At 48.2% G+C, this 18,009-nt stretch overlaps 1 protein-coding gene across 1 annotated transcript in view; it reads right to left on the reverse strand.

The window, feature by feature from the left end:
• RNF17 (ring finger protein 17) overlaps positions 1-18,009 on the reverse strand; it is a 3,777,565-nt gene that overhangs the window by 961,295 nt on the left and 2,798,261 nt on the right. Inside the window, exon 27 of the mRNA XM_069639339.1 lies at positions 12,309-12,399. Coding sequence (XP_069495440.1) covers positions 12,309-12,399 — 91 coding nt within the window. The remainder of the gene's footprint in view (positions 1-12,308; positions 12,400-18,009) is intronic.

The raw sequence follows: 18,009 nt of genomic DNA on the forward strand, positions 1-18,009 counted from the left end.
ACGAATGTCACGGCCCTCCGGTGCCTCGCAGACTCCTTGAGGTGCTGCCACATCCCCACCCTCATCATGACCATCTTCAGGTGCTTGCAGTTCTGCGTCAGGGGGCATGGGCACATTTCTACGTACGCACATGTTGTGGAGCATGACACATGCCATCACCATCTTTGCAACCTTCTCATGGCGGTACAGGAGTGCCCCGCCAGACCTGCTGAGGCAGCGGAAACGAGTCTTCAGTAGGCCGAATGCCTGTTCAATGACTACACGGGTACGTGAGTGGGCATGGTTGTAGTCCTCCTCATGCTGGTCCTGTGGGTTCCGGACTGGTGTGAGGAGCCATCTCTTCAGTGGATATCCAGCATCACCTGTATGTGGACGATAAACGTATGATGTGGAATGCCATTGCTACGTACGCACACCCCCCCTTCCTGCCAGGTCATTGCCGAATCACATACCCCACATTATCATGCATGTAATGAGACTCACCGAGTAGCCAGGATCTGTTCCCTGCGTGTCGCTCCATGTAGCGTGGTATTGTAGAGTTCCTCAAGACCATAGAATCATGGGTTGATCCAGGGAATCGGGCACAACAATGTGTAATGATCCTGTTGGAGTCACACACCATTTGTACATTCAGGGAATGAAATTGTTTTCGGTTGCGGTACTGGGCCTCCATGGCATGTGGGACGACCAATTCCACATGGGTGCAGTCGATGGCACCAATGCAACCCGGTATGCCGGCAAGTGCATGGAATCCCACTTTTGTGTTGGTAATTTCCTGCTCCGAGCGTGGTAGAGAGATGTAGTCGTCTGCGTGCTGCAGGAGGGCATCGAGCACTTGCAATAGTGTCTGTGAGAACAGTGGCTGAGAAATGCCATGCAACTGTCCGACTGTGTGCTGGTAGGTGCCTGTGGCCAGGAAGTGTAGTACAGACACCACCTTCAGTAGGGGTGGGATGGCGGTTGGGCTATCTATCATGCTGACAAGGTCAGCCTGTGTCATGTCCACAATGGCGGTTATGGTGTCCCGGTCCAAACGGTAGAGGGTGTGGATCTGCTCATCAGTGAGGTTGAACGGATGTGCTCGGAGGCGTGGGATTGCGGGCTGCCTGCGTGGTGGTAGTGGCTGTGCTGGCGGCCCTTGCTGGCCCTGCCTTGGCCTCCTCCTCCTCCTGCGTCCCCTCCGTGCGGCCGGTTGTAGTTGGTGTTCGTCTTCTTCTTGGAGTTGGAGTACTTGCAGTGCTATCAGGTCCCCCAGGGCCAACATCGCGAGTCCTGCCGGTAGCATTTTGGAGTGGGTGTGGTTGTGGGAGGAGACTGGGTGTGCAATTTATGTGTTTTCAGGCTGTATGGCCTCCACCTGTGGTGATTCATTCCACCTGTGCAAGCTGCTCTCCCGTTTGGCCGAGCACGTCCCGCACACAACGCTGCAATTCGAGTAATGGCATCTTGCTATAGCAATCATGTATTTGTACCCGATGGCCGTGTAACATTTGTTGATATGTACATTCGGCTATGGTCCCATTGTTTCACATACAATCTTTGCAGTCGCGAACAGACTTGTGAAGGGTCAGTGGAACGTAGTACTCGAGTAACGGTGGGCCCTCATGCATCACTGTACCGAGTTGCACCGACGGGCGGGGCGTCCCATTTGTGGGTGAAGGCAGTTGCCATTTCACACACAGCCGCACTAGATGGATTAATTTGTGATTTCAAACGGCCACAGATGCCTTTTCGACGTGATGTTGCAAATGAGGAATTCGAAGGGCGGCGCTTTCGGTTTTCAGCTAGCGGCGAGGAGATGCCCACAGGTCTGACTGCAAATATAACGTTCTATTGTTCAATGTCCTTGAGACAGGGGCCATGGCGAGGATGCAATGATTGATATGAATAGTTTGGGATGCGCAATAGCGACGTGGGCGATGAGGCCGGATGTTCCCAAATACATGTTACTTCACAACACTGGAATTACGGGCTGGGGCACTGTGGATTTTGCAGGCTGCATAACGCACAGACTCAATGGATATTTCTAATGTTATGTGAGTAAATATTCAGGCGTTTTTATACCGGGATGAGGGAATGATGAATGGATGCATGGGCAGATGATTTGATACAGAGTTTGCCATGTACAGGGCTTCTTGGAATCTGTCCGCCTCCCCTGCGCTATGTGATGCAGGGCTGCCATAGTGGGACCATCGTCTATCTGGCCTTGTTGAGCCCTCCCTGTCTCGACGCGCCTTCAGACACTTGTGTCCATGCACGTTAACATTCCCATCTGATGGATTCTGTTTTGACAGACGCATGCACAGGTACACTCGTTTGTGATGGTGTTTACACCTCGATATAGATGGTTATGAGTCGCAAGTGGTTTTGGGGTGGTGATGATCCTTTGGAGTGGGCTAGCATGCATATGGCTGTGGATTTAGTGTGATCATTGAAGTGAGTTGTTCGAATGTAGTTCTGATGGCCATTCTTTTCTTTTTCTTTTCTTTTGGTTGACAGGTATCTCCTCCCCTTTTGCCACTGCCATCTGTATGCCTCTCCTGCAGATGGCTTTTACTCCCGACACCTGCTGCTTCGTGTTAATCAGTGGAGCAGCATTACGATCTTATGGGACGATCGCCAATGGGCCACATGCCCTTACGCAGTACTAGTGGCTCGGAGCAACATTTCGGCCTTTCAGCTGGACTAGTGCCTCCCCATTGGGACGGCCCTGCGGTTCTGTGCGCTTCCATGTTGCCTTTTCGTACGTGAATGTGGCTCTGTGTACCATGATGGAACAGGGCGTCACACAAGTAGTAGCTGGTCATTTCTTGCGGATGCAGCCCACAATGGTGAAATGTGTTTTGGAGTTCATGGCCTAATGGCTGTATGGGCTTGGTGATTTTGTTGTGCATTAAATTTCTATTCTGATATGGGCCGTGTAGCGTTCTTCTTTGCGAGTGATGTGGCATATTCCTATTTGGGGAGCGATGTATTGTGAGGAGACCTGCATTGGGTTCCAGCTTCGGAGTTTAGTTGCGTGGTACTGTGCTGGGCGCGTTTGCCTACGTAGCCCAGTGAGGTCAGGGATGGGGGCTGCCAATATGACTGTTTGAATGTTGTCATGCTCAGGGGCGGGGGATTGGGTTTTGTGTGACAGATGCCGGTCAGCCAGGTGGACTGGTGGAATGATGTGATTTTCGGAATATTGCTGGTCACAGGTGCCTGTGTTTGCGTGCGTTTCTTGGGGGGGGACTGTGGTCATGTCCATTGGAATGGCTTCTGTATTCGTGCCATCTGTGCCCTGCAGCTCCCATTGGCCCCTCTTGTGAATCTTTTGTTCGTTGGCATGCATGGGTGACTTGTACATTTCACTGGTTGCATTGTGACTTCATTGCACCTACGGGGAGTTGTACTTTGTGGGCAGGGAGCGGTGTACAGGCACTCAGTGGGGCCGTTTACGGTTGATTCGCGATGCCGTACTTCTCACCATGGCGGAATGGTACTTTCCGCCGTGCTTGATGGCGTTAGGTACATGTCCGCTAGGGTCGGAATTCGCGTACCCTTGCGCCATGGTGGTATTTACGGTTTGGCATGGCGCGCGCGCGCGTACTTGGTGCAGTTAGCGTTGGCGTTCACTACGGTGTCGCTAATGGCTTCGTACTTTGCGGTGACGGGTCATAGTCGCACCGAGCGCTATTCGATGGCGGTATTGCATTTCCGCCATCGTTTTTCTATTTCCGCCAGGGTCGTAATGAGGGCCACTGTGTTGAGCCTCGCTCCCAGAAACAGAGCGTCTTGCGCGGGTACCAGGTGGGATTTGGCGTAGTTCACGGAGAATCCCAGGTCCGTGAGAAGTTGGACGGTCCTTGCCGTGTGAACCACGGCGAGCTCCCTCGTCTTGGCTCGGATGAGCCAATCGTCCAGGTAGGGGTAGACGTGGATCCCCTCGCGGCGCAGCTGCGCCGCCACCGGTGCGAGGCACTTGGTGAACACCCTGGGTGCCGACCGTAGACCGAAGGGGAGGGCTTTGAACTGGTAATGACGCCCTTGGACCACAAACCTGAGGAATTTTCGGTGCCCCTTTAGGATGGGAATATGGAAGTAGGCATCCTCCAAATCCAACGACGACAGGAAGTCTCCTTCCTCCAGCTGACCCAGGACGTGCTGGAGGGTGACCATCCTGAACTTTTGCGCCTTGATGAACTTGTTCAGACGTCGCAGGTCCAGGATGGGGCGCCATCCCCCCGTCTTCTTCTTCACGAGGAAGTATCTCGAGTACACTCCGGAGCCCCGAAGCCTCTTTGGGACGAGTTCGATGGCGCCCTTCCTGAGCATCGCCTTTACCTCCAGGAGAAGTTGAGGGACGTGAAGTTCTTTCCTGGCCACGGGGGGGACGCGTGGACACTTTCTTTGAAACTCGAGCGCGTGGCCCCGGGCCAAGGCGTCCAGCACCCAACGGTCGGTGGAGATGGACTCCCACACGCTGACGAAGCTCGCCAGCTGGCCTCCCACCGGGGTGCTTCGGTGGGGGCCCGACCCCACGGTCGGTTCAATCCTGCTTGGACGAGGCTTTGCCGCCTTGACCTCCTTGGCGACGACGGCGGAGTCCGCCAGACTTGCCTCGTCCTCTGTAGGCCTCCTGAGACGACGAGCGGGCCGCTTGACGGTAGGTGGAGAAACCGCCGCCGGAACCTTTGGAGGCGCCCTTGCCTCCGCTGCTCCGAAAGGGCGTCCGTCGTTGCTGCAGAACTCCCAGGGCCCGGGCCGTCTCAGTGTCCGCTTTAATGGCCTGAAGGGAATCGTCCACTGTTTTGCCAAACAGGTTGTTCCCATCGAAGGGCATGTCCAGGACTCTGGTCTGAACGTCTTGACGGAAGTCCGTAGCCTTGAGCCATCCACGCCGCCTAAGGCAAACGCCGTTGCCCAACTGGCGGAACCCAGTGTCGGCGATGTCCGTCGCAACGGTAATGGCGTGGTCCGAAGCCACCTCACCTTCCTGCAGGATCTCCAGGGCCTCTGTCCTCTTGTCGTCCGGCAGGAAGTCCAGCAGGGGAGCCAGTTTGTACCAGAGCTCCCTGTCGTAGCGGGCCACGATAGCCAAGGCGTTGGCCGCTTTAATCGTCGTCGCTGCCGACGAGATGACTCTGCGTCCCATAGCGTCCAATTTCTTTCCCTCACCGTCCGGTGGGGAAGTCGATGTGGAGGCCGCACCCCCCCCCCCCCGCTTTCTTCCTGGCCGCCGCGGAGACGACGGAGTCCGGGGTAGGCTGCGCCCGGAGGCACAGGGGGGCCGTGTCCGGGACCCGGTACTTCTTCTCGTACCGGTCTCTTCTAGCTGGCGTCGTGGAAGGGTTCTTGAGGAGGGTGAGGCCCTCATCCCAAATGTCGTCCAATAGAGGCACTGAGAGGACCGTCTTCCTCTTGGCCTCGCGCCGCTGATAAAGGAAACCTTCCTTCTTCTTCTCCTCAGGGCAGAGTTGAAAAAGCTCGGATGCCCTGGAGATCATGGAGTGGAACGATCCAATCTCGTCGGGCGGAGAAGCCCTGGTGGGAGGCGACGACGGTACCTCCTCGTCGTATACCTCGTCGTCCGTACCCGTCGCTGCCGTGTCAGTCCCCGTATCATCCCCTCGGGTGGACGGGGAGGAGGGCTGGAAGGGGCGCGACGGCTGAAAAGGAGGCGGAGGGTGGATCCTTCTTTTCTTGGTAGGGGGAACACCAGAAGGTCCCGGTTCTGGGTCCCCCGACGGGAGAGGTTCCGTCGGCAACGGTAGTCTCGTCCTTATCTCTGAGCATAAGGACTGTATAGCCAACAAAATGGCCGCCGAGTTGTCTCGCGGCGCTGGCAGAGGGGAATCCGACGGGCGATCAGGGACCCCGTCGGTACCCTCGACGATGTCGTCGTCACCTGCGTCGGGATCCATCCCGACGGGTCGGTCTTCTTCCACGCCGAGGCCGTGGCTTAAGACTTTGACCAGCTCCTCCTCCGAGGTTGAGGCCGAATCTACGACGACGCCCTGCCCCCCCTTTTTCTTCCCCACGGGGGATTTCACGGGGGTCCTATCGATGGGCACAAAAGATGACTCCCTCCGAGGTGGCAGGGAGACTCTGAGCCCCGAGGTCGCCACCACTGGTGTAGCCTGCACAGGCTGAGCCAGGGCCGCCGCGACAGTTTCGATAGAGGGCTTGGCCGGATGGATTAAGGCCTTCACCACCTTAGGTGCGCTCGCCGCCTTATCCTTGAGGGGGGGGGACACCGCCTCGCTCCCCCTCCGATGGGGCCTTCGAGCTCGACCGGGGCCTCTCCAGGAGCTTTGCCGGGTGCTCGGCCTTCCTCTTACCCGACCCAGAGCGTTGGCTCGTGGTTGATGGTGCCGGGGAGGGTGCGCCCTGCCTGGCGCCCGTAGAGCCCGACCGTTCGGCGCTCCCGGTGCCAGCGGACTCGCAGTGCTTGGCCTTATGTTGGACCCCCGTCGCCGGGGCGTCCTCACAGGACTTAGAAGACCGCTCAGATTTCTTCTTCTTCTTCTCGCCGGACGGGCTCTTCCCTTCTAGCCAGTTGGCGAGACGTTGATGGCGGTCCTTCATGGTCCGCTCCGACATGTTGCCGCAAAACGCACAGTCCTTCTCCACGTGCGTTTTGTCCTCATGTAGGCAGTAGAGACAAAAGGAGTGTTCGTCCTCCTTGAAGACGTTCTGCAGCTGGCCTCCAGGGCAGACCCTGAACAGCTTTCCGGGCGTCGAGCTTCCCTTCTCCTGGGCCATGACCGGGCCTGAGAAACTTCTGGAGTCCTCCAAAAGCGTAGCTCGACGAATCTTCACCCTTGAGGGGCGCAGACGAATCCGACACGGGTCCCCGTTGATCGGATAGTGAGTCGGTGGAGCTTGAGGCTCTTTTGACCGAAAAAAACGAAGTTTTTGAGAAAAAACGTGAAAAAATAGCACTAACGCTCGAGAGCAATAGCACGAGGATCCCAACACATGAACGTGCGGTAAAAATCTGAAGATGGCTGCCAGAGGCGGTGCTTAGGTAGAGGGCAGTCATTGGCTGTGGTCAGTATGACGCAGAGACCAGTGATTGGTTATTACTACGAAAGTCAGATCAGAAGCGAAACTGATACTGGTTTTTTCTTTACCGAGGATTCCCAGCCTGACGACGGGGAATATTCATGAGCATGTGAATCCATGCCAGACCCCATGCTGGAGAACTCTTGATTAAGGTGAGAAGGGGTATGGCTTGGCTAGCAGGCGGCTTTTCCTTGATTATTCTTTCAACAAAATCTACTTCTGGGGTAGCCTCCCCGTATCAATTTGAAAATGTGCTGCAGACTTGCGTAGCATTGCATTAAATGTGGGTTGATCGTCCACAGGCGAAGGTTCTCTGACCGGCGTGGTCTGAGGAGAGGGCAGATCTAAAACATCAGGGTCTGTTGAAGCCCCTGGGGACTGCCAGGGCTGTGGTTCACAGATGTCTGGGTCTTCCTCAAAGCCCCCTACAGGGTCTTGTAAATCTTCAGTATTTAGGAATTCTTCCTCTTCCTGAAAGTGGGGATCCTCTTCAGTGAGGTCATATGTATCTATTTCTTCCTCAAGTGGGTCAAAAAGTCTTGGGAATTTGGCTCTAGGGTCTTCAGGGAGCACCTCCCTTGGCCTTTTAGGTGCAATGTGTTCAGAAATGGACGGAAACCTATCTAGCCTGTCCATACATGATTCAAATCTTTCCCTAGTCCACTGGGATAACCCTGAACGGTCTAGTGGCGGAAAGGCTTGCTCCTCCGCCTCTAGGCGTCGAGATTTCTCCCATAGAGTGGAGGATATACCCCTGTCGCCCTCTGAGAAACCTTCTTATGGGCCCGACGATGGGGACGGACGTATCTCTGGGTCTTCCCTTCGACGTAGGGGGAGGTTCCAGTGTACCCTCCGTAGATTTCGGCATCTCCCTGACCTTCTGAGCGGACTTTGGTGACTCCTTCACCAGCCGTTTCTGCGAGTCTTTGGAGACTATTCTAGCTATGCTTTCCATGACTAACTTCTCTGTCGAGAACTGGTCGTGAATAGTTTTCGGCGGAGCCGGAACCTTACCGTCGACGGACGCCCTCTTCCAAGGCATTTCAACTGATGTTTTGGTGGTAGCGCCTTTAGTTGTACACGGGCCAGTCGCTAGGCGCGCATGCGGCTGCGGGCCCTTACGGTCGGCGGAGGCAGCCGGTTGATTCGTCGTCTCCGTTGGCGCTGAGGCCTTCTTCGATTTACTCAACGAATGGCCGTGGGTTGTGCGTTTAGAGACTTTTGTGTGCTTCAGCGTCGCCAGGGTGTACATCCCCATAAGTAGGGCCAGAGCCAAGCTTTTCGGGGCCGGGGACAGACGCGATGGAGCGGGAGCGCTCCAATGAGAGGTCAACAACCACTGTTAGGGAGGTAGCGTTATCACTATCCCCCTCGTCACACTCGGCAGCCGCGGGTGAGGAATCAGCCTTCGACATGCCGTAGGTTGCCCACCTTTTGACCCTGTGTTCCTTCAAAGATTTTGGACGAAGGAGCTTACAGGCCGCACACCCAGCCTAGTTGCGGTCGAGGGGTAAGTAGCGGTTACACCGCTTATGCTTATCCTTCCATGGAAATGTGCCCTCACAACGTGGGCAAAATCTAAAAGGAGTCCTCTCCATAGCGGAGGGCGTAACCAGTAATAACGACCCAGAAGGAAAGGGGGGAGAAAGGAAAAGGCATTCAAGAAGAAACAGATATGTTCGTACCAATCCCCACTCTCCCTCTGTGTAGGCCGGCGAGGCCGGGCCACGTGTTCGGCAGTGCCAATAGGATCACCTCTGTCGAAACCACCGCCGTCGAAGATCTTGACTCGGCGGGGAAGTTGAATGGCCGTCGAAAGAGGGCTGTGGTATAAGTTAACTATAACTGACAAATCGACAAAGGGTCGAGTAAATGGTAAATGGCAATGTCTCTTACGAGCTCCACATAAAGCGACCAGTATTCTGGGCGGAAAAAAACAATCTGAGGGACCTCGACTCGTGAGGGATTTTGGGTACACTACACATCACTATAGGGATAGTATTACAGACACACCTATGTCGACGTCCCCTTTTCGACTTTCGAAAAACAAGATGCAATACTCTGCAGTGACCACTGGACGTCAGACTATGCACAGCATGTGATTCTAAGCAGATTAACAAACACCAGAAATTACTTACTCTCTGCCAGGCCAATGCAACATCTTTGTATAATGAGCATTTGGGCGGGTCTAAAATTAACCTCAACAATGAGACCCATTTCCACTCCATGATTCCCCTCAATGAAGTCAAGCCCAGTTCATACCTCAGACAACTAATAGGAACACAGTTGGGCAAATTCAGTGGCTTCTTCAACAGTTTGGCCTCCAATTTATCCCACTCTATATAGAAAGATAGGGGATTAAATTTTAAACCAAACACAATAAACGGACCTACCCTGCCTATGTAAAACTTAATCATAGGCAAGATAGAGAACTTACAGAATTTATGAAGAATTATTTTCATCTGTGCTCCCAAATTAAGTGCCTTAAGTTCTAAAGTTGCTAGACAGAATATGACACTAATGCAATATGGAATTCTGATGACAAATACAATCTTACCACAAAACCAGTCCGGGGCAGGTTGGAATTCTGTTCTTGCTGTTCCAATTAGGGTCAGACAGGAGTGGGACGGCGGGAGAAGATGTTAAACTCCAAGAACCCTACCCAGACGGCACGAGAACGCCTAGGTAGATGTCCCAGATCCAAGTCTCAAAAGCCTACCCCGATGGCACGAGGACGCCTTAGGAGCACCTGCAGCAAGCGTCTCTAGTCCTGGTGCTAGTATGTCCTGAGCTGGCTGAATCCGGGCAAGAGGTGGAAAATGTTCCAGTAAGAGTGAGAGTCAATCAGCAATCCTGGTCAGCAATAGGCGTTAGAAATCAGAAAGAAAACGTGAGGCAAAGGCAGTTCGTATTACATGCAGGGTCTGGTAACGTGCGGGCAGCAAGCGGGGATTAAACGTGAGACACAAGCAGTCCATGTTGCAGACAGAGTCAGGAACCGGGAGGGCAGTTAGACCAAAAGCAAGGTGGGGAATCAGGAAGTCCAAAGAGAGTTCAGTAGTAACAGGACTCTAGGAACCAAGGCAAGCACAGGTTCAACGAGGGAAACAGGCTGGAGACAAGGAAACAAGATCCAAGAACAAAAACAGAACGAGCGGGTCCTGGTAACTTCAATCAGAAACACCCGCCGTCTGCAGTGGGCGGGTTTTAACCAGTCGGCGTGCGCGTCCCTGCACAACACGAACAACAGTTGTTGTCCTGCTTCCTACTTGGTAACGTGAATGTGCACGCTTCCAATGTCGCCATGGCAACCTATAACGCAACAAAAACGGCGACCGTCTCTATAGCGAAGAATGCGTGGGAATTATAACAGGTTTATGTTTTGTTACTAGATTACGATAGGAAACGCTTGCAGGAATGTTCACCACAGAGGTTGCGCAGCGGGAAGCGTTGAGTTTGACAGCTTTCCACCTGAGGATCGTAGCTGCAGAGTTCATGCAGCAGAAGTGTGAAGTTTAAAAGCTTCTTCCTTAGAAAGACAGGCTACAGTGGCAGGCGAGCACCGGAGAGCCTTTGTAGTGAGGAGAGCTCTTTTTCCAAGGGAAGCTGGGAGAAGCAGTTTGCTGGGGCGTGCAGGCTGCAGAAGACCTGCGAGCGGACACACATGCCAGACCTGGTGAGTTCACTACTGTATTGTGACACAGAGTGCTCCGTGATCGCCCGCTAACCAAGTCTGGGTACATAAAATTCTGAACTAAGATAAAGAGAGTGAAGTGGAAAAACAAACATTATTTTGAATACCAAACTAATGTAAAGCAGCATAATAATACTTTTGAAAAGCAAGCTGACTTAAACGGGAGAAGGTGGCAGAATAAGAAGTTAACAAGCATGCCAGAAAGGTGCAATTGTATTTATATGGGACAGAATAATTGCCAGCAACAAGGGAGGGCAATAATCAGAGAAAGCAATACAAACACCTATTGCCCAAGCCAACGCAGGGTGATATCAAAGCAAGTTAAAGAGAACCAACATTGCCAAAGCCAAGGGAGGGCAATTGAGAGTCCAGGTTTTTGTAAATCTTATTGCCAGTGTGTAGAAGCTATAAGAGGAACTGTTTGAAACCCACATTGCAAAAACCAAAGAAATAAAAAAGTGAGAGAAAACCATTATCAGCATTTGGTTAATACGGAAGGGGGCAAACCGAGCGGCAGGAAAGCTGCCCTTCTGACAGAAGATATTCAGAAGAAGAGGAGCATAACCTGCATTGTGTGGGGCAATCCCAAGAGTGTAACAAACAACAACATTGTGTTTCTCGTCTTCCCGAAAGAAGCGGTCAAACTTGTTGTAGAAAAGCAATTGCTAAATTGTTTGAAGCAAATCTTTACCACAGAAGTTCTTGTAGCAGTTAGAAGTTTCATCGGTCCTGACAGGGGAGTACACCAGGACGAAAGGATCTTGTAGTATTGGCTCGGCAGGTGAGTGGAGCAGACAGAAGAAGTTGAAATACTCGGGTGTGGTTAAAAGTATTGACAAAGAAGTGGCAGAACTGCCATTGTATTTTGCAAACGGTTATAGAATCATCCTGCCAAATACCCTTTGTTGATCCTAAGGAACTGTAGAAATATTCTTGTTTTCTGAGAAGTTGTACTGAACTCTACCACAAGTGGAAAGGCGAAAACTTGTTCAACATTGTGAACTGTTGGTGGAGTTCAAGTTGGAACAAAGAACTTGATTGGAACGTCCCTACAAGACAGGATTTCCTAATCATTTTGGAACTGTCGCTTTAGATCCCGTTTGAACCTGGGAAAGGGGAATTCACCCAGTCTATAAGGTGAAACAGTAATCATGTTGTGAACATAACTGTTATTTCTGTTATATTGAAACTGTCATGTATTGCCTTGTGAAGGTGTTATATGATTAAGTGTGAGGGACAGAAGCGTTTTGTTAGTGTATTTCCTTTAGTTTATTTTGATAGGCAGGGAAATCCTCATCAGGGTAGGGATAGTGTGGCGTTTATCCAAACCTTTGAGTTAATAAAATGGCATCTTTTGAAAAACCTTCACAAAGTTGTCCACCTCACATTTCTGACCCCTCACAACTTCTTGTGTACGTTCATAGCTTGTGTTGTGATTTTTGTATTTTCACAGTGGGGTAAAGCTTCCACATCAGCAGGAATGCTGCACATTGGTGCTTTACAAAACAAATGATTAGATTGAACAATATTAGTTGCATAAAATAGACAGTACAAGGTTACATACCTCAAGGATTAGGTTAGCAATTATTCCAGTCAAATGAAGTGACAGGAAGTCGCATGCTGTGGCAGTCCACTTATCACTCCCTCCTGCTGGCCTAAAAAAGACAAATGAAACTTCCAATAAAATTTAAGCTAACAAAAAAGCCCCGAAAGGGCCATTTTAAACATTCATAGACTCAAATGCTGAAATAATGAACTTACCTCATATAACTCAGTAAGCACACAACATTCCTCACAGCAGACAAATCAAGAGAACACCTGTACTCACATTTTCAAGAACAAATGTATTGATCATACAGGGAAAGGGAAGAATACCACTTTTTTTATTTATTGATTTCACTGAAATAATTCAACCTTACAATACACATATAAAATGTTATCACACCATATAATCAGACATACTACAATCAATTTCATAAAAGACAAACAGGCCACAATCTTAATGATACATTTGATTAGATTAAAAACCCAAGTTCCTAATAACTGCTCTTAGGCTCATCAGTTGGCAAAATACCAATTGCCAACAAAAATCTCATAGTTGCTAAAATCAATGATTTATGCTGCCCACTAAAAATCATGCCCCATACTTTCTCTTCTGTTAATAACCTCACATTTTCAAAATGCTTAGTCAACTATATATTCCTTTTATCAGATAGTTTTGGGCAGACTACCAACAAGTGTCTCAATGTTTACAGTTGATCCTTATTAGAACAAAAACGACAACATTTTCATTTCTAGACCTTTTTTTCTAGTTCCTACAACTTCTCTTGTAGGCCACAAGTTAAAACGCAGCCGTAGAAACCCCATGCGATATTTGTAACATGGAAATGTCTTCAAGTAATTTGGGATAAAGTTCAATGGTTTTAGTTCATTTTAACAATTTTCAAAGATTTTATATCGTTTACACTAGTCTATTGTAGTAATCCAATCAAACCACCATAATTTCTGTTTAGCTTTATCAGGATTCAGTAATAAAATGTCTAAAGAAATGTCAACTGCTTTCAACTGAATAAAGCATTCTTCTTTCCATGTCTGTAAAGACCGGTCAATTTGTACTTCCAACAATTTGCCAATAGCAGGAAGAATTGACTTTGTGTGGCCTAGCAAACATTTCCCAGGCCAAGGATGGATCTCCACTTTACCATAATAGTCAAAAATAACAATCCCAACGCATAACAGACTATCTGGACTGGGAGACTCTTCGGCAGGGCCAAGAACCTTTTCCAGAAAAGTCCCTCAATCCTATTCCAGTCCAGGCCGCCCTGAATCAATTTAATTTCAGCTCTATAAATCAAGGTGGGGACCACTTATTATTTATAATAAATCACCACCAGATCATATGAGAACCTCACATACTTCTTATGGATTGTTAACACCCGACATGCCGCAGTTTCAGCCTTCTGGAATATCTATTCTCGATACAGCACCTTATTATCATTTGTGCAAACCCCCAGATATCTATATTTTCTCACTACTAAAATAGGGGCTTTATAAAAATACCATTTAAAACACAAGATTTTCCGGGAAGTTTTTGGGGAGAAAATCATCACATTCTATTTGTTAACTTTGACTCCAAGGCCATTATCAATCGCATAAGCCTCATTAACAGTCTCTGTAGACCCAGCAGCATCTGGTTTAAAAGGACCCGATCGTCTGCATCTAAACACCTAATTTTGGAGGAAACAAGGCAACCGTAGACAGATAACCACACAGGTCAGCTATAAAAAGGTTAAAAAGGGCAGGGGCTAAAATACATCCCTGTTTCAACCCTCTATAAGTAGGAATTGTTCTATACCTGGTGGTTGAATCTGACTTGCATTGACATTTTTGTGTAAAGTTCTCCAATTATAGCACGTAAATTAGAAGGGCACCCCCAGTTCTGCAGTTTCCCAAATAAAATGTCTGTCAACACAGTCAAAGGAGAATTTAAAATCTAGAAAAGCCAAATAAACTGGTTGGTTTGACTGCAAAACTTATTGCAATTAAGTAGTGCAATTGGTCGGTAGTTCTTTTTTAAATTTGTTTGTTTTTCCTTAGTTACGTATTTATAACACGCTAAAACACCCAGAGGTTTCTAAGCGTGGACCCGGGGATCGAACCTGTTGTTGCTTCGTGTCGTCTTGCTTCCAAGACGCGCACGCTGCCGCTGAGCTATCCTCCCGGTTCCTCTGAGTAACCTTCCGATTTCCTTCTTTGAATATAGCAATAACTACTGACTTCTTCCATGAATTAGGGATAGATTTAATTTCTAAAACTTGTTTAAACAAGGTTTCAAAAATAAGGCCTACTCCGCTGGGTGAGACTTGAACATTCAATCTGACAAACCATCAGGACCAGGGGGCCTGTGAATTGCTCGCTTTCATAATAAATGAGAGGATATTATCCTGATCAAAGGACACATTCCAATCACCCTCCTGTATACAATCGCTTTTATCATCTATTATACATGGTAAAGGAAACAAGTTCGAAAAATAAGTCACCCACGATTCTTCTGAGATAAGAATGATCATCAATGCTAACTGTTGGTCAGTATTAGCAATTGTTAATAGTGTGAAGGCATCATGAAGTAGACACAGACAACTGAGTAGAGTTTTAGGATACACACTTTTATTTAACAAAGATTGGGGTTGGAAAAAGGTGCAACTTGCCCTATGCTAAGGTGGGTTTTCCCTACCTAAATTTCTTCATGAGCCAGAATTCATGTATAGGAACTAAATGTAAAAAATGTAGAGAAAATAAGAAAAAAGAACTATCAGGATAGTGTTGCTACACAATCGCTTCCACAACCTATAAAATCTTTATCGTCATGCAGTCGAATTCTGCCAGAAAAATGACATACACTGTATCTCGACAAACATATTATCAGCAACAGTAACATATTCTTATTAAGATAACACAATTTTGCATTGAGATATATCCAAAGCCACAAGCAACCAGAATCAACAATGGCCAAATGGTCAATTCGAAAAGGGGAGGTTCAGAAAAAATGAATGTTCTTAAAAAGGCGTAAGGATGCTCACCATTCCTCAAAAAGTCCTCTAAGTAAGTGCATTTAAAGGTTACTCTGTGGGAACAGAGGGTTTAATTGGTCAGTGAATACTGAAGTGGTTCAGCGTGAAGCGGATGTCCAATAGGCTGCAATAGATATATGAGTGATCTATTGTCAGTACAATGTCACTAAGAGATAGCCCAGTTGGTCTACAATAAAAGGACAAGATATAAAATACAAACACTCACCCTGGCAAGGTGAATGTCCGCCTACGGTCGTCTGGGTCTTGTGAAATGGGCGCTGTGGACGGCGTGTTATTATAAATCGAGTGCTGGTTAATAGCACAGTGGCAGGACCTGTGGGAAACCAAAGGTGCTGCGTGTTAGATTGTGAGCGAGCACGTGTTTACAAAATAACGAGTTGATGGTTAACTCTGTAAGAGCAATGGAGCTTACTGTTGGTCCAGCGAAGTGCGATCTTCAAAGCATGCAACCTATACCCGGCGTGCAGTAATCCCGTGTGGACCACACAGCTCGGTCGTGGATGTGTGTTCGTTAGTAGAGATTGTTGCTAGGGGAGAGACGCTTCCCGCGAAGCAAAGGAGACTCTCTTGCATGCATTGGGAGGTCCGTATAGTGTGTGGTGTATCAAAATAGATGACGGACTCACGGTGGAGTTCACGTTAATGGGTAAAAGGTCCAGGAAGAGATATGCATTTGATAATATGCAAATTGACCATTTGGCCATTGTTGATTCTGGTTGCTTGTGGCTTTGGATATATCTCAATGCAAAATTGTGTTATCTTAATACGAATATGTTACCGTTGCTGATAATATGTTTGTCGAGATACTGTGTGTGGCATTTTTCTGGCAGAATTCGACTGCATGACGATAAAGATTTTATAGGTTGTGGAAGCGATTGTGTAGCAACACTATCCCGATTGTTCTTTTTCCTTATTTTCTCTACATTTTTTACATTTAGTTCCTATACATGAATTCTGGCTCATGAAGAAGAGAATATACTTCTCGAAACGCGTCAGCTGCCCTCAATGAAATGAACTGAATTTTCACTGTCTTTTGCGTTTGGAATAAAACACATCTGTTTTCTATATTTAAAGAATGGATTGCATTATTAATTTCAATTAAATGTGCTCTTTCCCAATAAAATGTATGTAATGTTGATACTTATTACAATTTCCTTGAATTTACATTAAGGCGTCTTATTGACGCATCATTACGGTGTGCAAGGGACGGGAGGGTTCCATATTGGATCCTCTTTCCTCTTTCTTACCATTAGTGAATGCATCATGCAGTAGACAGACAAGTGAGTAGAGTTTTGGCATACAAACCTTTATTAATCAAAGATTGGGGTTGGAAAAAGGCCTACCTTGCCCTATTCTAAGGTGGGTTTGCCCTATCTAAATGAAACTAATGATAGTCTGCGTCAGGAAGTCCAAAGCAAATGTCTGTCTATATCAAAACCTATACTTGTCCTCACATCTAACTGTATACACAGTGTAGAGATGTCAGGATCAAATGAAAGGTTTTCAAGTAAAGGTTCAAAGCATCTTCCATCTCTTGGATGGAAACAGCGTTTCCCTTGTCAAGGGTCAAATAGTTCACGTAATCGGATAGGGGTTCCCTTCCCCATGCTTTCAATTCTCTCATGGTTCTCAAACAAAACAGTCTTCCATATCTATCAAACAACACAAGTCCTGGGGATGGTCTCCAGCTTTTCTGGTTTAGTAAACTTTCACAAAGTTATAGAGTTCAGTGCCTTAATTTCAGTTCACATTTAGCTTCTTTGATTCAATCCCAAAAGTGGCTGCTCATTAGGTGAATGCACTCGGTCTAGGTGCAGTTGTCGGACCACACATTACAGGTCACGCAACCAACACACCTTACTTGGATTGGCTTCATATGCACTATGCCAGTTTCAGCTTTTGGATGAGGCTTGACTTAATGTTCATTAACATATTCTTGACACTTTGTTATATCTTGCATTATCAACATTCACTTGTAGCTTTTGATTACAAAGACCATTATAAGCTTCCCAGTACACTCTCCTACTAGGAAACTTAACCACTGTTTCTTGACTCTTGGCAATGCTTGTTTGCCTCTTAATGTTCATTACAAAAATAAATTCATTTGAACAATAACTTGCTTCTTTGAAAAATGTTCATGAGTCGGTCTAGACGCAGTTTTCGGACCACACGGTCCACCCATTACAGGTCACACAACCGACGCACCTTATTTGGATTGGCTTCATATGCATTATGGCACAGTTTCAGCTTTTCAATGAGGCTTGACTTAATATTCATTCACGTATTCTTGACACGTTGTTATATCTTGCTTTATCTTCATTCACATGTAGCTTTTGCTTACCAAGGCCAGTATCCCCTGCTAGGAAACATATCCAGTGTTTCTTGACTCTTGGCAATGCCCGTCTGTTAAGCTCACCTGGCTCCCACAGGGGCGTCGATCGAACCCAGACAGCTGTGCGTGATGCGTAGTGCAGAGATGACAGACTGGACTGGCCCGCCTTATCTCGTCTGCTTGACCCATAGAAGTATTCTCCTGCAAGTGGAGAAAAGGGATTTAGCCACCTGTGGATTTTAGTGATGGCACCCCACCGTTCTCCCCACTAGTCACCTACGATATCCCCTTTCAGTAATCTCACCTTATGTTTTTGAAGGATGAGCTCTCCATCCTGCGTG

Source organism: Ambystoma mexicanum, chromosome 7q (genome assembly GCF_040938575.1).
Source record: "Ambystoma mexicanum isolate Mex_15411 chromosome 7q, UKY_AmexF1_1, whole genome shotgun sequence".
In the NCBI taxonomy this organism is placed as follows: domain Eukaryota; kingdom Metazoa; phylum Chordata; class Amphibia; order Caudata; family Ambystomatidae; genus Ambystoma; species Ambystoma mexicanum.